At 39.8% G+C, this 21,248-nt stretch overlaps 1 protein-coding gene across 2 annotated transcripts; it reads right to left on the reverse strand.

The window, feature by feature from the left end:
• Positions 1-109: 109 nt before the first annotated feature.
• Positions 110-6,308, reverse strand: LOC121327592 (S-formylglutathione hydrolase-like). Of its 2 annotated transcripts, none has more exons than XM_041271698.1 (9): positions 6,223-6,308; positions 5,502-5,577; positions 4,770-4,858; positions 3,125-3,223; positions 1,923-2,047; positions 1,471-1,590; positions 1,042-1,140; positions 679-846; positions 110-389 (listed from the first exon to the last, which is right to left on the reverse strand). In XM_041271698.1, the coding sequence occupies exons 2-9, from the start codon at positions 5,567-5,569 to the stop codon at positions 309-311; spliced, it is 849 nt and encodes a 282-aa protein (XP_041127632.1). In that variant the 5' UTR covers positions 5,570-5,577; positions 6,223-6,308; the 3' UTR covers positions 110-308. The 2 variants fall into 2 exon arrangements, with proteins under 2 accessions (XP_041127632.1, XP_041127631.1); XM_041271697.1 differs by having other exon boundaries at positions 111-389; positions 5,502-5,580.
• Between the last annotated feature and the right edge of the window lie 14,940 nt (positions 6,309-21,248).

Genomic DNA, 21,248 nt, shown 5'->3' on the forward strand with positions numbered 1-21,248 from the left:
CTGTAAATCCTACTTTTACAGTTTAAACAGTGGTGGTATTTTAGATCTGTCACAATAGCTTGTATATACATTCTTACAGGAATTGAAGAAAAAGGGACATCTAGACATTTGCTGAACAATTCAGTTTATTGCAAAATGTATTTTAATACTTGCTTGCTCCCATACTGTACAATCAACATTGTGATCAAAGCGATGCCAACACCGTTACAAAATCGCTGACTGAAAGATAGGAAATTTCATCGACACACATTTAGACTGTTTTCTGATGAGCAATGTGCAACAAGCCCCCAGTGACTGCTGATGAATCCTTAAGCATTCAGGTACTTGGCGTGGTGCTTGACGTGGTTGCTAATGAACGAACAGACAAAGTAATAACTGTGATCATACCCCTAGAGAGAAATAAAAAACACAAAAGAGGACATGAAGTGCCAGGAAAACATGAACCACACATAGCCCTTTACAAGCTCCTAAACTAAATGTTTGTTGTTTATTTCTGGTGTGGCAGCTTGTGTTTTTCTAGGCCTTACTCCACTTTTACCAAGTTTTGAAACTACTTCCCTTGACTGTTTATTGACTCTCAAGAAAAGATACTTGTGGCTTGTTACAAGATGTAATAATACACTAACAATTTTAAACAACATTAAACATAAAAACCAAAGACAGGATAAGTATACACACCTGCTGCAGTCTGAAGACCAAAGGGATTTTCTTCTCTGTACAAGCAGCAATGAAGTTATCTGGGAGCAGCTGTCCTGCAGCCAGAAACTGATCATCTCTGCCCTGGTCAATGAGAATGTCCAACTGTGGGCCGGAGTACGTACTCACCAGGACTGTAGCATCATAGCTCTACAGAGGTAATAAAAAGATAAAATAGCACACTCTGAGGTTTATGCATTGATCTAAATAGTGGAGGACAAAACAGCAGTATATTAGATGCACTCCTTCCTTCCTCAGTCTACAACAAAGCTGGTATTTCTTTTAGGATTTTCCTACTGCGAGTTATGGCTTCAATATTCCGTTGAACAAACCCCTAAAACTTACCTCCCATTTTGACTTATCCGAGCCCAAATATCCATTGAACGCTTTCTGTCCCCAGGGACACTGCATTGGGTTGCAGATCGGAGCAAAAGCTGAAACACACTGACGAGGGATGGGAAAGAAAAATATAAACAGACCTTTTTAAATTGTTTTGTCATTCTAGATGTGTTTTCTAACTGATCTCATTTGATTGGGTTACAGCGTGGGATAAGTTGATGAACCCCTTTGTAATATTAAAAATGCATCAAGGTACTCTAGTTTGCATATGCTGTACTACTTCCCTGGTGAGTATCTTGAAGGGTAACTTTTCTCATCCTGTATAAATACAGAAATGGAGATAGTCTTTTATGAAACATTTTTCTTAATTTACGCAGTGTAGTCTACCATGACTAATGAAATGCAGTAACTTCTGTCCTACTGCTTAAGTTATACCTTATACTTCCCAGGGTTCTTGAGGGCACAGATCAACGCCCCATGGCCTCCCATGGAATGTCCAGAAATTGACATCCTTTCAGAGTCGGCAGGAAAGTTTGAGCTTATCAAATGGGGAAGCTGCAGATAATTAAATAAAACTTACACTATACATTTAGATAGATAACAAAAACAAGCAGAGGGGAGAAGTATTAAATGGAGGGTGGCATTTGATCATTTACTTGAAAACATAAAACAATAAAAACATATTTTAAAATGCCGTAACTATTATCGCATATTACTGAGAAAGTACCACTGATGGCACACTAAACAGTTCATATTTGTTCATTATAAATACAGGGTCTTGCCTACATCTCTCTTAAATTTGATGCACATTTCAGTATACAAATTGTCTCCTTACTAGTTCATCCTAAATTGCTGTAATATGAGTGTAATGTTATTAAACTAAATACCTCTTCTGTGATGTAGGAGTACATTCTGTAATTTATTTTCCACAGGTCCTCTGTGGCGTTCACATAAAACCCAGCCCCTGTACCAAAGTCCCAGCTCTCATCCTCTCCTTCTATATTACAGCCACCTGGAAAGATGTATCCTGTTAATTCCATCATTCAAAACAACTATCCAAGAAACAGCAATGCAAATGTCTTTATAAAACACAATCCCATCAGAGTAATTCACTGTCCATCACTGCCTTTTGTAGGAGATATCACACTTGACTTCTCAAGGTAATATTGCTATTAAGGGCGACAATATTAAATTGTGCATCGATGAGTCGTTTTACTTTCTTTACATGATCTATCGTATTGTAACAGAGGACCGTTTGTTCCATGATACCAGACTCTCATTGTGGCAAACCACGTGGTTAGTTTCTGAAGAATACATGTGTTTATTGTCATTTTTATAAACCAAATAGTCCATTATTAAATGATCTTATACACCATATAAGTAGCACATGAGGACCATCCCATGTATCGTGATGCATACTGTGTCATGACCAGCATGTGTACTAGTGTATTGTTATAGCCCTAATTGCTGTTCAACACATTTTACTGTTTCAACGGAAGTTGACATGGGCTTTTAATACACCGAGTTGAACTATGTTCAGATTGGCAAACTGAGATTTTCCCTGAAGACAGTTTACTGTAAGTGTCGGTAAGTCACTTACGAGAGTAAACCTCGAATTGATTAATTAAGGAAAACAACATGGCTGAACAACTGAAACACACAATAACCTGCAATCATTTCACTGTATCTTTAGTGTCCCATATTTGACATGCATACAACTGCAGCTATTATACACTACCTGTCAGCATGCTGAGTTACATTTCCTCCATTATCCGCCGAGTCCCACGTTGGCAATGCAACGCGACATCATCTTATTTAGATGCATGTATTTTTGGTGAGTGGAGAGTCACTATATGCTCTTCATAGTGAAGTATATAGTGAAGAGTCAATATATGCTCTATAACAGGGTGGTCTTGTCTGTAGTCACTTCTGAAGTGTGGCAATATCCTACAACAAAACATGCCATGTGTTGTTCTGCTGATGTACACCATATTGTCACAGTGTCAATCAAAGTTCTTCTGTAAAAAGCTCTGTAGAGCTGAGGGGATACACACATGACTGGCACTCACATTGTACACATTACACTTACGGGGACTGGTGTCCGGGGAGACAATAATGATTCCATGCTCAGCTGCTTCTTGCTGGCTGCCTGCTTTAGTAATGAAATTCTGCTCTGTGCATGTTAACCCTGCAAAGAAAAGTAATATGCTTGTATTCCAGTGCAAACATTGAGCAAACTGTTTTTTTGTTGTTTTTTTTTTTCTTCTACCGTATAAATCAGGTGTATTTAGCCTTAAAATGTTTATTTAATTATATAAAGTGATTTGTGATAGTGGTTCCCTATGAAAAGTGCTATATAAAATAAAGATTGATTGATTGCAGAGGTAGTTGGTACTTTTCACTGAAGCAAAAAGCTTAAGGGTTGATAAGATGACCCTTTACCTAGTCAGGAATAGCTGGATTTTATTAGAGCACTGTGGAAATCACTGGTTATCCTGGTATTACCTCTAAAAAACCACTGGTTGATGCTACCCATTAAAATGTTCTAATAAAATCCAGCTGTTGCTTAACCCAGATGGGTACAGGGAATACAGAGACAAACAGAAAAATAGATCAAATAATGTGTGTATTATTGATTTGATTTTACAAAGCCCCTTAAAACTGGCACCCAAGTCCATACTATGATGGTCTTATCATAACTCCCTGGGCTCTTCAGCTCTTGTGCCTCCTTAATCTGGACTTCAATTTTATAGACAAGCGACATCCCATAAAAACAAATTGCTGAATCTTGTGCAAGACACTATCCCCATTTTGTCCCAGGGCACGTGGGCAAAATCTGTGCCATATTGATGTATTGGTGGGGAAGCTAAAGTCGTTTCAATGCTAAGAAGTGCTTTTGTACCATTTGATAAATGTATACCAAGCATCAAAAGAAACTTATCACTATTATAACACATTTGAAAAAAAAAAAAAAAGTTATATAAATGATGGTCACTGACAAAATGTTTTTAGTTTCTTTTTAAAAACTCGATCATTCATCCTTGACCATGACGCACTTGAGTGACTATGACTGAAGCATATGCACTTAATCATCTAATTAGTAAGAATGTTGATTGGACACTGGATACGGAGTGATTTCAGCTGTTGACCTGCAAGCTTGAATAAAATCAATAAAGAAAATCACAGAAAAAAAAAAAAAAACAATATGCCACGTCTGCCAAGAGAGCAGTGCCTTCCTGCATGTTGGAGGCTGGATTAGGGCAGGATACTGTGGCTCGCCGCCTTGGGTGCTCACAGCCAGCAATTTCAAACCTAGCGAGACGCTATAACCAGACACACACTGTCAATGACAGGTCATGAACTGGGAGACCAAGAGTCACAACACCTGCCCAAGATCGGCAGACCATTTTGCAGCATCTTCGTGATGTCAACTGTTAATCAGCTCAATAAAAAGTCACTGCACCTGCTCTAAAACAGAGTTTGTCATTTTTCAATCACATCTAGTGAACTTTATCCAAATATAAGTGATACGTTTCTTTTGATGCTCAAATATATTTTATTAAATTGTAATGAGTAGCAACTTGAATGTTCTCTATTGAGAAAAAACGACAATACCATGACTTTATGAAAAAATACCAAAATGTGCCTGTGAGCAAAACAGGTTTGATGACCACTGTACAAGAGGCACACATTTATAATGCATTTCTATTAAACATACAATAAAGTAAACCTACCTGAGAGCCAGTACAGCACAGGACATTTTTCCCCTTCTGCTTTTGGAGGTAAATAAATACCGAACCTCATCTTGCATTTTAGTTCTGTGCTGTAAAACATGACATTTGGCAGATGACACATGATCTTTGGTAACGGTTTCCAAATAATGCACTGTATAGAACTGCTTTAAAGGGTAAAGTACTGCATGCAGCTGGAATTCTTCCAGATATATATATATATATATATATATATATATATATATATATATATATATATATATATATATATATATATATTTTAGTTTTGAAAACTTTGCTGCATGTAATGTAACCTAACCCAATTATCTTTTCTGAAGTTATATTACTAAACTAAAAACACAGAAGTCCATTATTAACAACAAATCTACAGCATCTTGCACTCCTTTGACTTAATTACTTTAAATCTACCTGAACAGCCCCTCATTTATTGATTAGGCCATGTCTGCAAGCCAGGTAATAAAAGTCAAACTTACAAGAAATATATGAATAATTAATGCTCAGGGACTTGTAGAATATACCAAAAATGTACTGCAGGCGTTCCAAATTATTCTGCACAATCCAACATTTTAATATATCGTGTAATCTAAATATGACTCCTCGTTTAATGTCTCTTGCTTTTAACAAGCACTACTTGAATAACTCGTTAACATTTATTATTATTATTATTATTATTATTATTTCGTACGAATCCTGAGATAGAAATAATTACTCCACCTGTCATGCTCGAACACTTTCTGGAAACCATCAAAGCACTTGCTGGAGGAAACTAGAGTCAGCGCCATGGCTTTGACTGCTAAATACACATACAGAGCGTTAGTGAAATGGCATTGCATTAATGAAGACGACAGAATGGCGATCCAGTAAATACAACAACCTTTTCAGAAACAATTTTGTTCACTAAAACTAAACAGTCATTCAAAGTAGTGCACCACTCATATCACATTCTGGTATGCATACAGGCAAATCAGAATGTGCGCTGTAATTAATTGTAACCAAACAACTATAGCCTACAGTAGTACTATTTTACTAATATAACATTAGTCTCGCTTATTCTGCACCACACTGCACGTCTTATGGGCCTACTAAAACTGCGTTCACAAGCTGGTACATAATACCAGCCACACCGAACACTTCTTTATATAAAATATTTACTAATGAAGCTGGAAAAAGAATTAATCAGTTCCAAATTCTAACCTGTATAAGATGACGTATGCAAACAAATGTTATACAGTTATAGTATGAGTAACTGCAATCAAGAATGGAGTTCGTGACATCCCATACTGTAGATCACAATGCCTGCAAAACTAATGTAATTTATTATTATTATTTATTATTATTATTATTATTATTATTATTATTATTATTATTATTATTATTATTATTATTTATTATTGTGCACTTTGCAGTTCAAATAAGAGTAATCGGTATGGGGCACCTTTTTGCTCTTATGCGGGACTTGGTCTTCCTCCGGTTATCTTTAAACAGTTACAGTGCACAGAGTCCAGGCGGCGTTGCGTGACGTTGAACGTCAACATGGACGTACCCCCCCACCCCCGAAAAAAATAAATAAATACATTTTAAAAAATGGATCTCCAAAGTGAAGTACATTCTTCATGTAATGACACATAGTGGCCGCTGGATGAGGCTGGTTACAAGTAGATGAACTGTACAAAGCAAGATTAACATTCTTACATTTGTTCTAAAATATGCAGTGCCACATACGTTTCTAAAAAAAATTTTAAATTATACAAACATCACATTTCCAACAGATGCCATATGTTGAAAATATCAGCGTTTTAAGTATTTCCTGTAACATCGAATTGCCGTAACAAAAATGCATGTGGGAAAGATGAAATATTCGTTTTTTTCAGGTTCTCATCAGTTACTTTCTGGGGTTGCACACGGTAGTGGTGACATGCCTTTATATTATTTTCACAGAATCCAGGCTTCAAGCAGGGAAGACGCTTGTATCCCTGCAGCAGAAATGATTGAAGGGAGTGTAAACAACAGCTGAGTTACTTTAAGAGGCAGTGCTTCAATCGTAAAGAAAGAGGTGCCGGTGCGAAAGCAATGACAATAATACCGTCCTAAGAAACGCATATTCAAAATCATAAAACGTAGATTTGAAATACTATTGTACGTACTAGTGTTAGATGTTTACATCATTTACAAAATAGTAGTACATGCAGAAAATGCATTCATATAATATAATATAATATAATATAATATAATGTAATATAAATGCAAAACACGTATACAGGCTTTTTAAATATATATTGTAGCGATCGCGGTTCCCGCAGGCAGGCGCATCACACAGGGCGAGGCAATCCACACACAGGCGGAGGGCGGGCGCGATAAATCTCTCTTTAACGCAAGCAAGAACTTGCAGACTTGATACAACTGTGTTGTGATTTTAAAAACAAAGCATTATTCCTGGGGTGTGCCCCGGCAAGCCCTGGCACAAATTAAGCGCTGCTAACAGGACTGCTAGGATCAACCTAACCAGCTCTTTAACCAGTATAAGTAACTGAAATATTAGGAAACAACAAATTATCAACATTGTAGATAGTTTAGAAAAGAATACCACAGTATTCTATGCAGAAAGATAGAGCGACTTCTGAAAACTCCTTTCATTCCTTTAATAGAGAAGCCTCCCCAGGTCATTGTCAGATTGCCAAGGTTGCTTTATCAGCGCCTTGTGTAAGTTCTAAGGGCTGCCAGTGCGTATTGTCACTCAGCATTAAAGCAATCAGCAGTGCATGGTCGGAGCGAAATCAAAGAAATGACTAACAAGTAGAATTCGAAGTGTCTCCGCAAAGATCATGTTTTATTTATACTTTTTATTTGACTGTGTAGCATAATTAGATCAAATGCTGGTTCAAATGTTTTAAAACGTGTCAATCAAATCCATTCTAGTTTAACGAAGATTTGGGAGCCGACATGCTTAAGTCATGTCTGTCATTGTTATTTTTAATCTTACTATTGATTACCCAAAGGTGCAAAAAACAAAGCTGCATGGCATTGCAGAGTCATAGTAAATGTGTTTTATGCATAAAACACCCATTTTAATATGCACCAAGGCATTTCGCTGCAGAGTTGGATTATTGCTTATTAAGTACTTTAGCAATTCTGATGATGAGTCCTGTTCTCACACCAGCAACTGCTGAGTTATTTAAAGATTGTTTTTTAAAGAAGCCAACCGTTTCATTAGTATCAAACATGTTGTACGTTGGCCCCAGTTTATGGATTGCTCCGACTAACGTTAAATGGGTAAACTTCCTACCAAAATGTGAGAAAAGCATCTTGTTTTTTTAAGAAGCCATGGTATTTGTCATTGTTGCTGAATACTGTTGCTGTTTCGGGAAGTCTTTTGTTTTTTTACACGTTCTTGTAACTGTTTGTTTCCTGGGGGTGATGTAAGTATAGGCGCAGTGCAGAATTCAAAATGCATTAGTCGCTGTATGAAATTTGAGAGCAGTCCTCGCTGTATGAAATTTGAGAGCAGTCCTCGCTGTATGAAATTTGAGAGCAGTCGTCGCTGTATGAAATTTGAGAGCAGTCGTCGCTGTATGAAATTTGAGAGCAGTCCTCGCTGTATGAAATTTGAGAGCAGTCCTCGCTGTATGAAATTTGACAGCAGTCCTCGCTGTATGAAATTTGAGAGCAGTCGTCGCTGTATGAAATTTGAGAGCAGTCCTCGCTGTATGAAATTTGAGAGCAGTCCTCGCTGTATGAAATTTGAGAGCAGTCGTCGCTGTATGAAATTTGAGAGCAGTCCTCGCTGTATGAAATTTGACAGCAGTCCTCGCTGTATGAAATTTGACAGCAGTCCTCGCTGTATGAAATTTGAGAGCAGTCCTCGCTGTATGAAATTTGAGAGCAGTCGTCGCTGTATGAAATTTGAGAGCAGTCCTCGCTGTATGAAATTTGACAGCAGTCCTCGCTGTATGAAATTTGACAGCAGTCCTCGCTGTATGAAATTTGCAGACACCTCAACGTCACATACTTTTTGAGGATCCTCGCTGTATGAAATTTGACAGCAGTCCTCGCTGTATGAAATTTGACAGCAGTCCTCGCTGTATGAAATTTGCAGACACCTCCCGACCACCCATCGACCCCCCCCCACCCCCCCCCCCCCCCCCCCCCTCACACTCCCCCCCCCCCCCCCCCCCCCCCCCCCCCACAATAATACATTAATAAACAAACATTTTCTTTATTTTTATTGTTATTACTTATATTATTTAATATGTTTAGCACATATTCTATGACATAAAAGACATGATTCTGGGTATATCCATGTCCAATATAGAATACTGTAATGACACATATATATATATAAAGTACCTAATCCACTAATTAACATTACATCAGACTGCTGACAAAAAAGTATCTTGAATGCAGACTATTCTGGTGGTCTGTGGTTTTCATTTGTGGTCAGGACCAGCATTTCAGGTTTACAGTAGTCACCATACAGTAAAGTTTTCATCTTTAAAAAAATGGCTGAAGTTGTGTAGACCATCCTTTTTGGTTTCTGTTTGGTTAATACTGTGCTTACCGTAAACACGTGTGGTTTATAGAGAAGGAGTGTTTTATCCCTTTATTATTCCTGTGATATGCTGCTGTAAACTGTTATATTGTTTTTGTGTACTGTATAAGGGTGCTGATTTTTTAGTAGTTTGTAAGGTCATCCATGGATAAGTAAAGGGTATTGCGATTAATGAATGGTTCTGTTTTAATCTACAGTGCCTTATAAATAAACATACAGGGCAATATAATGTAGGTCTTGTTTTTCATTCCAGGCCCCTTGCTGTTAATGTTGACATGTCATGATGATCTGTGTGTATTGTAACAGCATGACAAACTTATTTAAAGGGCCTACATCCCTCCTGAAAACAGTTCATAACACTTTATCTTGTACTGCATTATAATCATTCATATTACGCATTTACCTGCAAGGTCACTTTCCTTTATGTGCTTTGCCATGAGAAATGCAAAAATAAATATTTTGACGATAAGACTTTCATAATACTTTAATAACAACCATAACTTCAAACCTTCATTTTTAAAGGTAAAAGGAGAAGAATCCTAAGTTACCAAACACATCAGGTAATGCTTTCCACGCAGACAATACTGAAGTTTATAATAATGTAACCTTCAGTGTTCCAGATAACAAAGGGAGTCCTGGGAGAGGAGTATGAGATTTTTAATAACATCAGCCTCTGTTTTTCATCTTGGTTGCCAAGCAACTGTTCAACAGATGAAGCCTGTGAAAATACTTCATCACTGTATCCTAACAGGTGCCTGTTCTACAGTGGAGTGTTTGACTGTAAACACACATTGACATCCTACAGGCACGCTTCATCATACACAAATGCTAAACCAATTTTCGGTGCTCATAATGTTTGTTTGTTTTGTGATGTTTTGAACAATTAAAATGGATGGATTGGCTCCACTTCTTCTCTGATAAGTATTGACAGTTTGAATCCCACGCAATTATGTTTTACAATCTTGCTCATATTAAAATTTTCTTCAGTAATAGATGACATTTATGAAGCTGCATATTTTAGAATTTACAATGTTGATTATTCCTTGCTTAAGAAATTGAATAAATGCACAGGGGGGAAAAAACATGCCTAAATTAGTTCAATTTCATATAAAGTACCTAATTTTATACATAAAACGGTGTGCAATTGGCTCATTATAATTATATATACTGTATTCTAGCACCTTTCATTGAGTCTTAATGATAGAATTTCTACAAATGGAATAAAAGCATGACTCATGCCACAGCTAAAGTAGTCCTTGAAAATAGAAATGCATGTTCTTTCTTATCTGAAAATACAATTCATCAGATAGAAATGTCATTTCTAAAAGAACCTCGCATACTCTGACTATGTTATTAGTAATAAGAGGATAAAATACTCTGTTCATATTTTGTCCTTCAGAATATGTTCAGTTAAAGTGAGAACCTAAAATGAGAACCTGCATTGTGTTGCATTTTTTACATGCTTGTTGTTTTTACCACAGGTTAGATACAGTTTACTGTACAAAATAAATATGATACTAAAAGCAGTATGCTAGGCTGTAGTTACCAACACTGTTTCACCTTGAAGTCAATCTCCTCAGTCATTTACCATTATGACACTACCACTACAGTGGTAGCATTGTACATGGAAAATGGGCATATGCCCAATAAAAAAACAACTTGCAAATAGCAGTATTAATTTTTAGAACAGTTATCAGGAGGCCATTGATTATGATTGTTGTTAATCTTATGTAGAAGCAGTTTTTCTTTTTATAAAGAGAAATGGATGGCGTAAACCGTATTTGTAATGAAATCACCAAAGTGCAATAAATTTTACATCTATTGTAAGCAACCCATCCTTTGATGTTGTAAAACTAGTGAGCAGGTAAATAGTTACAGCACACCCTTTACAGGAAACTCACTGCTTTTACTGTCTGTTGTATCTTTTAAAAATAATTCAAAATCTAATCTCTTTTTGCTGGCGAGCGCTCCCAAGTAAAAATTGAGAAATGTATTTTCCAGGTGATTTAGGACAAACCTTGCTCATTTTTGGTATTTATTTATAAAGCACTCACAAAATATTGTAAAAAATCACTCACCTTTTAGAATAACATTGTTATTTTGAAGCCGACTTTGGCTCTTTATGAAATATCATGAAACTTGTTAATTGTACAGTGGGTTGCTGGGACTTTGCCATAAACATAAGTCAATTCATTTTTTGATTCTGACCAGTAGCTGACCAAGTGTGGCCGGGGTGGAGGGATCTAAATGAATGAAACAGGTGTCAATCATACTTGTCGTTTTCCTATTGTTGACATTGGATACCAATATCTATGCCCCACTCAGTCATGACGTGATCTGAAACTGCTTTAAAACTGAGAGTGGCAAAACCAAAGGTATAACTAACAAGTTTTCAAATAATCGTTGAAAAGGAGCAAGCCTTTTATGACCCATAATATGTAAATAAAAACAAAAATATAACGCTGCAAGAGGAATGATAGGGACAACACCAGATGAAGCAAAGGTACAGTGATGTGTTTTCTGTGAACACTGCAAAGGTACAGTGATGTGTTTCTTGTGAACACTGCAAAGGTACAGTGATGTGTTTCTTGTGAACACTGCAAAGGTAAAGTGATGTGTTTCCTGTGAATACTGCAGGGTGTTTTGTTACATGCCACATTATAGTGGATAAGAGACAATAACCTAGACAGTAAATGCACACAGCATATATCTAATCAGCCGTTCTGCCTTTTGATCAGATAAACAGGAACATTGTAATACAGTGATCTGAAATGATAACATCCTGTACTGGTTACTTCAGCCACTGAAAATCTCTAGCTGTAAGAAGAAAAACAGACAGAGTGAAAACCCAAGTTATAATGTTTGTCAAACAATGTGATCCATTGTGTGTTTACATTTGTATACATTTAGGGGCTGACGTAAGGATATGTGCAAAGTGATTTTCGGCTGCAAAACACAAATATTGCGGCCAAAATCTGTGTTTTGCACATGCAAACCGTGTTTAGTGGCCGTAAAGTGTCACTTTGCCATCATTAATCCATTTAAATGATATTGAAACGTATTCAAATGAAAAAAATAGCATGGTATTTGGCAGGGATCTGGAATACTAAGTGGGCTCAAACATTATAATGAGATGTTAGGATTTTGCCTTGCACTTGGGCAATTGCTGACCCTCCAAAAACTTTGCACCTCCTCTTACAAGGTGCAAACCATTGTATAAGTAACCATTAAGCGCTGTATAAAACCACACACCTGCAGAGACCAGTCATTGGCCTCCGGATGGCTACTGTGGTACACTTCCTGAGGCGGCAAAGCTTAGGAGGAGAAGGGCAAGACAGAGAAGACCCTGCATAATCAAACCCAGGGTAACGAATATAACCCTTTCCATAGTATACTCACACTCTGACGGTCCATAGATAGACCTAATAGCCGATCTGGCTTAAAGTGCGTCATCCTATACTTTCTCCACTATAGAGGACCATATGGCCTCTTTGGTAGCATAACTGATGTTGGCTGAGGCTTTTCCAAATAACTCAATTTCATAATGAGTGATCCCAGCTGTAAGGACTTTCAGCTCCTCAGAAAACTTGTATTTTCTTTTCTGTGCACCAAGAGGAGTTTGTTGCCTTTCCTGTGACATATTTTTGTTTGTTTGGTTTCATTTTCAATACAGTGCTTTCTGCTGTCTGTACTATTCACCTCACCTCTGGGCTGTAAGTGTGGCCACTAAATAGCCTGATGCACAGGCAATGCATTATCTGTGTGTGTTGAGTCATTTACATTGCTCTTAAGATTACATATGCTACAGTGGAACATAATTGCTTGGCCACTAGGCATTTTGCTGGTGCTCAGGGTGAATGTGCTGGTGCTCTTGGTGAATGTGCTGGTGCTCCTGGTGAATGTGCTGGTGCTCCTGGTGAATGTGCTGGTGCTCTGGGTGAATCTGTCGGTGGTTGGTGCTCCTGGTGAATGTGCTGGTGCTCCGGGTGAATGTGCTGGTGCTCCTGGTGAATGTGCTGGTGCTCCGGGTGAATGTGCTGGTGCTCCGGGTGAATGTGCTGGTGAATGTGCTGGTGCTCCTGGTGAATGTGTTGGTGCTCCTGGTGAATGTGCTGGTGCTCCTGGTGAATGTGCTGGTGCTCCGGGTGAATGTGCTGGTGCTCCTGGTGAATGTGCTGGTGCTCCTGGTGAATGTGCTGGTGCTCCGGGTGAATGTGCTGGTGCTCCTGGTGAATGTGCTGGTGCTCCGGGTGAATGTGCTGGTGCTCCTGGTGAATGTGCTGGTGCTCCTGGTGAATGTGCTGGTGCTCTGGGTGAATGTGCTGGTGCTCCGGGTGAATGTGCTGGTGCTCCGGGTGAATGTGCTGGTGCTCCTGGTGAATGTGCTGGTGCTCCGGGTGAATGTGCTGGTGCTCCGGGTGAATGTGCTGGTGCTCCTGGTGAATGTGCTGGTGCTCCGGGTGAATGTGCTGGTGCTCCTGGTGAATGTGCTGGTGCTCTGGGTGAATGTGCTGGTGCTCCTGGTGAATGTGCTGGTGCTCCGGGTGAATGTGCTGGTGCTCTGGGTGAATCTGTCGGTGGTTGGTGCTCCTGGTGAATGTGTTGGTGCTCCTGGTGAATGTGCTGGTGCTCCGGGTGAATGTGCTGGTGCTCTGGGTGAATCTGTCGGTGGTTGGTGCTCCTGGTGAATGTGCTGGTGCTCCTGGTGAATGTGCTGGTGCTCTGGGTGAATGTGCTGGTGCTCCTGGTGAATGTGCTGGTGCTCCTGGTGAATGTGTTGGTGCTCCTGGTGAATGTGCTGGTGCTCTGGGTGAATCTGTCGGTGGTTGGTGCTCCTGGTGAATGTGTTGGTGCTCCGGGTGAATGTGCTGGTGCTCTGGGTGAATGTGCTGGTGCTCCTGGTGAATGTGCTGGTGCTCCGGGTGAATCTGTCGGTGGTTGGTGCTCCTGGTGAATGTGTTGGTGCTCCTGGTGAATGTGCTGGTGCTCCGGGTGAATGTGCTGGTGCTCCTGGTGAATGTGTTGGTGCTCCTGGTGAATGTGCTGGTGCTCCGGGTGAATGTGTTGGTGCTCCTGGTGAATGTGCTGGTGCTCCTGGTGAATGTGCTGGTGCTCTGGGTGAATCTGTCGGTGGTTGGTGCTCCTGGTGAATGTGTTGGTGCTCCTGGTGAATGTGCTGGTGCTCTGGGTGAATCTGTCGGTGGTTGGTGCTCCTGGTGAATGTGTTGGTGCTCCTGGTGAATGTGCTGGTGCTCCGGGTGAATCTGTCGGTGGTTGGTGCTCCGGGTGAATGTGCTGGTGCTCCGGGTGAATGTGCTGGTGCTCTGGGTGAATCTGTCGGTGGTTGGTGCTCCTGGTGAATGTGTTGGTGCTCCTGGTGAATGTGCTGGTGCTCTGGGTGAATCTGTCGGTGGTTGGTGCTCCTGGTGAATGTGCTGGTGCTCCGGGTGAATGTGCTGGTGCTCCGGGTGAATGTGCTGGTGCTCCTGGTGAATGTGCTGGTGCTCCTGGTGAATGTGCTGGTGCTCTGCTGGTGGTGAATGTGCTGGTGCTCCGGGTGAATCTGTCGGTGGTTGGTGCTCCGGGTGAATGTGCTGGTGCTCCGGGTGAATGTGCTGGTGCTCCGGGTGAATGGTTGGTGCTCTGGTGAATGTGTTGGTGCTCCTGGTGAATGTGCTGGTGCTCTGGGTGAATGTGCTGGTGCTCTTGGTGAATGTGCTGGTGCTCCTGGTGAATGTGCTGGTGCTCCGGGTGAATCTGTCGGTGGTTGGTGCTCCTGGTGAATGTGCTGGTGCTCCTGGTGAATGTGCTGGTGCTCCGGGTGAATGTGCTGGTGCTCCTGGTGAATGTGCTGGTGCTCCGGGTGAATGTGCTGGTGCTCCGGGTGAATGTGCTGGTGCTCCGGGTGAATGTGCTGGTGCTCCTGGTGAATGTGCTGGTGCTCCGGGTGAATGTGCTGGTGCTCCGGGTGAATGTGCTGGTGCTCCGGGTGAATGTGCTGGTGCTCTGGGTGAATCTGTCGGTGGTTGGTGCTCCTGGTGAATGTGTTGGTGCTCCTGGTGAATGTGCTGGTGCTCTGGGTGAATCTGTCGGTGGTTGGTGCTCCTGGTGAATGTGTTGGTGCTCCGGGTGAATGTGCTGGTGCTCCGGATGAATGTGCTGGTGCTCCGGGTGAATGTGCTGGTGCTCTGGGTGAATCTGTCGGTGGTTGGTGCTCCTGGTGAATGTGTTGGTGCTCCAGGTGAATGTGCTGGTGCTCCGGGTGAATCTGTCGGTGGTTTGTGCTCCGGGTGAATGTGCTCAGTAGCCTACCTTCACAGGCTTCATCTGCCAAAACAACAACAAACAAAACAACAGCTCTCCGGCTTGTTAGAATTAGCATAAGGGGCCATACTCATGTAGCTGCGTCCTCTTTGTGCTGCCAAACTCCTCCTTGTGAGGAGTTATTCAATCACTGCACGCAACACAGCTGAGCACAATAGAACTCATTAAATCCAATGTAAAAACAACCATATAGGTGTACTTAGAACCATGTCAACTACAAAATGAATGCCTGTCGATGTCATGCAAATATAAAAAAAAAACTGGCACCCATGCATAGCCATTCAATAGTCAAACTTGATGAAATGTCAACTGAAAATAATGACCAATTCAAAGTAAAGTCCTCTTTCTAGAATCTTTAGATTAAGTTTGCCATATAAGGCAGAACGTTTGTTAGTTCCTGCTCTGAATTAACAAATACAGTTTTTCATCAAAAAGCACTGATGCTGTGTGAGTTCATGTTTCATTTGGCAAAAAAACACAAAGAACCTGTATAAATTAGGATATGATTTATCTCAATCTGGCATTACATTGTGGATGACACCCTGTGGAGCAGAGTTTGTTTATTTTGTAAAAGGAGCGGTGACTCACCAGTACAATAATTCTTGTCAGTCAAACTCTTAATTCAGTCTCTCGCTGTGCATGTGGAAGATTGCATCTGTTTCTAAAAAAACAATTACTAGACAAATAAATAGAATATGTTATGGTTCTGAATGCATAATACAAACCCTAATAAGTAACCTTTGGATGAAAACTTGTATAACAGCTGCAAATGTACATTATCTCAAATGCAATATTTTACAAATAGTGTCTATAAGCTCCTAACAATCTGAATTTAATCTAACTAACTTTAATAATACCAGTAATTTTAAAACCATTTTACCGAGGTCAAACTTAGATTTCAAGCTATAGCTGGCAGCATTTATGATTGCTTGGTATTTACTATTCAACCTCCAAATTTATGTTACATGGCAAACCAACAGAGAAAATGAAGGAGTATTTTGTACATTAACAGAATTTTTACATGAGAATCAGCAGTGATGATGCAAAAATACAACCAAGGACACGGCCTTGGTGTTCTCATAACTAATTACGGCCATAACCGGTAACAAATTTATAATTAACTCAGTATCATAGGATTAACATAAATTCCAATGGGATAATATGGATACAGGTATTTTGTGTTACTGAAAAAGAGGAAAGCCATAACTCATCAAAGGCCTCGCCTCACATGAGTTATGCTCTAATGTGATTGTTTACATTTGCCCACGAGGCAACCTATTTTCTCTTTAGAACTGCCTGATTAGTGCCTTAAGGTAAAAGATTACAGAAACTGGAAATAATATACTTTAGCTTAGATTTAGAATACACTACAGAAAAATCCACCAATATTCCAATAGGATTGTGATACATTTTAGTGTGTGACTCCTATAGCAAAAGTATGAATGATGCATTAATCATAGTGTAGAAATAGTGTGTGGGCAGCAGTGGAATTTCTTAAAATGTCATACTTCAATATAGTACCATCTATGATACAGAGCATACTATTGGAAATCTAAGGGGCTTTTTAATCCTTGATGGGAATAAAATACCCTGTGAAAGGGGGTGTAATGGAGACCGTTGCATGTCATACTTCACATTTGTGTATATAACTGGAGACCCAGTTATCCTGTTGTCATGAAACTTGGTATTAACATTATTTAGCTTCAGTGACTGAGGATATCATAGTCAGGGGTATAGGGGGGTATGTGTGTCTGTACATTCATCCATCTGAATGTCACATTTACATTTCTGCATATACAGTGGAACGTTGCCTATCCGACCACCACATAACTGCCCTGATCAATTAACCGCCTCCCTAAATAAATAAATAAATACATAAATATTAAAGGTAGGCTACGAGAGTAATGGCAATAGCAGCAAATGCAGCTTCCGCGATGGAAACAGAAATAAAACGTTATAGCAATCGGCCTTTTGGTGCATTCCCCTTTAAGAGAGGCGTGCTGTGTGCGTGTGTCAGTGACATTTCAATACACCAGTCGAAAGTGTTTTTTTGTGCAATGTGTTTATACGATGGAGCGCACGCTTGCAGATATTGGCAGTGTGTTGCTGTAGCTTTTACATGCATTTGAATTAAACAAAGCAAGCTTCATGAACGCAATGCTTACTGGCCGTTTGTTCAAAATAGCCAGTGCAATATTCAAACCGAGCTGCTTATCGGCTGTTGGCAACATCAAGAAAGAGCGCAAAGTACCGTGACAGAGTTATTAAGAAAGCAGAACCAGAGAGGCAGGGACTTCTAGAGTTAAATAAACCATCAGTTGCAGGTTACTGTACATGTACTGTTTTTTGTATTTATGTATTTATTTATTTTTAAAAGCTTTGCGTGGAGATGGCTTATAGCAACATTGAGTATTTGTAGCCTAATTAATCTCGTTTACGTTTGTTTACTTTTAAAGTAAAACATTTCCCCATGTTGAAAGCAGTTTGCGTGTTGTTTTTGTTCACTAACCTATTTATGAATGTGTAAATGCTTGTTCTATAGATGTTCACAAATCCGACTTTTCACATATCCACCTATACCCTAGTCCACAGGGGGACGGATAGGTGACATTGTGTTGTATCTTATGCTGCTCTATCCTGTATAAACTGTTGATGTATGTCATAGTCATGAATATTTCCATGCTGAAAACAGCTCTATTTTGTATTCACAGTTATTGCAGGAGATTTATGTTGTGAAATACTTGTTATGGCAGTGTGGGCTAGGTATTACTTTATCAAATCCAGCAGCAGTGTGGGAGGCTCGGGTGATGACAGAGTGACCCTGGTGCAAACTTTTTCCATTAACTGTAACTTTGAATTCTACCAAAAAAATCAAGTAAACATTTTTCTTTTTCCAATTATTTTGCCGGTTAAATCAGGATACCACACGCACAATTGCAGCAGTAACTTTCCTCTTTTTAACACGTTTCAGAGGACAAGTGTGTCCGTCGTCTTCTCTCCCGAATCAGCGCAGGGGTGGCAGCAGTGAGCAAGGTTGAAATAAAATAAATAAATAATGATTGGGCTTTCCAAATTGGGGAGAAAACGAGAAAAAATAATTGGTGATTCCAAATTTTAAAAGAAAACAAACAAAAAAAAACTCAACAAGTCTGCTTAAAAGCATTTAAAGAAATGGGTGTCTGAATATGTGTCTCAAACAAGGTGTCGAGAATGCTTAGAAATACATAATATATGTTGAAACAATCTGTTAGATTATAAAGTGTTATAACTACCAATCCCCATTTGCATTTTCATGTCCCTTAAGTAGACAACCTTTGAGCATGTAAATACACTATACTGTGTTATGCAAATATCAATGAATACTATACAACTGTATGGGATGTAAACAGAATATGGCTGAGGACACCTTTATTAGATTTATACAGTATTTAATAAATGGAAACTAGATTATTTTTTCAATAGTCCACCCCTCTCCCCCCTGAAAAAATAAAACACCACACACACAAGCACACACATACACAAGCACACAAGCACACACACATTACTCCACTCTGATTGGGAGAACATACATAAAGTTGAGTAACAACATTAAATACATATTCTTTTGGTTCTGAATGTATCTGCAGTGCAGTGTACCATATGTCTTTTCTCCTTTTATGTGGTAAATTAATATCTACTTGTGTGGCTCTGCATTTTTTAAACCTGGGCACCGTGAGCGATTCCTTTATTGTAATGGCCCAGAAAGAAAATGTCTGGCCTTTCATTACTTTCCTAAAGATGCCACTGAATTGAAGTAATGTTAGCAACGGGCAATAGAAAAGAAATGTGCTCATGATTATTTATTTGGGTTCTTCTGTCTGTAGCTAAGACTGTGGCGTATTTATTGAATACCTATTTATGGCAATGTAACAGGATAGCATCACGCTCCAAGTGGTTACCGGCAGGAAGGAAACTCAGAGGCTGGAAAGCTGCAGTTTGAGTGCTGGTTGCGCACATTTATTAATGAAACACAAATCAATTAGGAACAAAAAAACATGGCACAAGGGCCAAAATAAACACAAAACACAAGAAGGACTATAGAAATGGCTGGGCACCATACAAGTGGCCATTCTCCAATTCTAACTCAATTCCCTAATTAAAAATGGCAACATTCCACCTGTAATTGTTGGCAGGATGGATTTAACCCCATCGGGTCGATCGGTGTGTATAGTGAGATCAGAGGGGTAGATCAGTGTGCAGAGTGAGATCAGAGGGGTAGATCAGTGTGTACAGTGAGATCAGAGGGGTAGATCGGTGTGTACAGTGAGATCAGAGGGGTAGATCGTTGTGCAGAGTGAGATCAGAGGGGTAGATCGGTGTGCAGAGCGAGATCAGAGGGGTAGATCAGTGTGTAGAGTGAGATCAGAGGGGTAGATCGGTGTGTAGAGTGAGATCAGAGGGGTAGATCAGTGTGCAGAGTGAGATCAGAGGGGTAGATCAGTGTGTACAGTGAGATCAGAGGGGTAGATCGGTGTGTACAGTGAGATCAGAGGGGTAGATCGGTGTGTAGAGTGAGATCAGAGGGGTAGATCAGTGTGCAGAGTGAGATCAGAGGGGTAGATCAGTGTGCAGAGTGAGATCAGAGGGGTAGATCGGTGTGTACAGTGAGATCAGAGGGGTAGATCGGTGTGTACAGTAAGATCAGAGGGGTAGATCAGTGTGCAGAGTGAGATCAGAGGGGTAGATCGATGTGTACAGTGAGATCAGAGGGGTAGAGTGGTGTGTATAGTGAGATCAGAGGGGTAGATTGTGCAGAGTGAGATCAGAGGGGTAGATCGGTGTGTACAGTAAGATCAGAGGGGTAGATCAGTGTGCAGAGTGAGATCAGAGGGGTAGATCGGTGTGCAGAGTGAGATCAGAGGGGTAGATCCGTGTGTACAGTGAGATCAGAGGGGTAGAGTGAGATCAGAGGGGTAGATCGTGGGGTCTACAAGTATGTATTTACGATCTGACATACCATTCAGGGGTGCGTTCAACTAGGCAAACGTTTGCAAACTTGTTTGTGTTTGTGGTCTGTTCGTCACAAACGTTTGCTAACGGTGGCGAACACGCTAAAGAGGCAGTTTAATGCGAACAAAAATGTCTACTGAATGGGAGAACATTTCTTTGACTTGGCGATGGACAAGTTTTGTCAATGTATGACAAAGCAAGAAGCAGAAAGAGTTACATCAGATTTGTTTATATGTTATGTTTATAATATAATGTGAATTAAAAACATGTTTTTTTTTTAATATAAAATTGGTCAAATATGTTTAAAAATGGTAAAATATATAGTCCTATGTATATTGCTGATGATAAATATTAACTAATTAGTCTAAAGTGCTCTAATATGTAATTTGTATAAGGGTCCGTTTACATAATTTAAAAAGAAAGAAAAAAAAGAAAAATGGTTGGTTGATCTTGTTGAGTTTATAAATGGTTACAAACACAGTTATTCATTAAACCACGGGACTTACACCGCAGCACATACAAAGCTGCAAGACAGTACACTGCAGTAAATACAAAGTTGCTAATTAAACCGCAACCTAGGCTGATACCAGCAAAACAAACAA

Source organism: Polyodon spathula, chromosome 15 (genome assembly GCF_017654505.1).
Source record: "Polyodon spathula isolate WHYD16114869_AA chromosome 15, ASM1765450v1, whole genome shotgun sequence".
NCBI classification, from domain to species: Eukaryota; Metazoa; Chordata; class Actinopteri; order Acipenseriformes; family Polyodontidae; genus Polyodon; species Polyodon spathula.

Bases quoted from the DNA above. Each gene is read 5' to 3' on its own strand.
- LOC121327592 (XM_041271698.1), bottom strand. From the start codon at position 5,569: ATGGCGCTGACTCTAGTTTCCTCCAGCAAGTGCTTTGATGGTTTCCAG. The intron at 4,859-5,501 runs GTGGAGTAATTA...CATGTTTTACAG, and splicing joins AAAGTGTTCGAGCATGACAG to CACAGAACTAAAATGCAAGA. The intron at 1,141-1,470 runs GTATAACTTAAG...ATCCCTCGTCAG, and splicing joins AGAACCCTGGGAAGTATAAG to TGTGTTTCAGCTTTTGCTCC.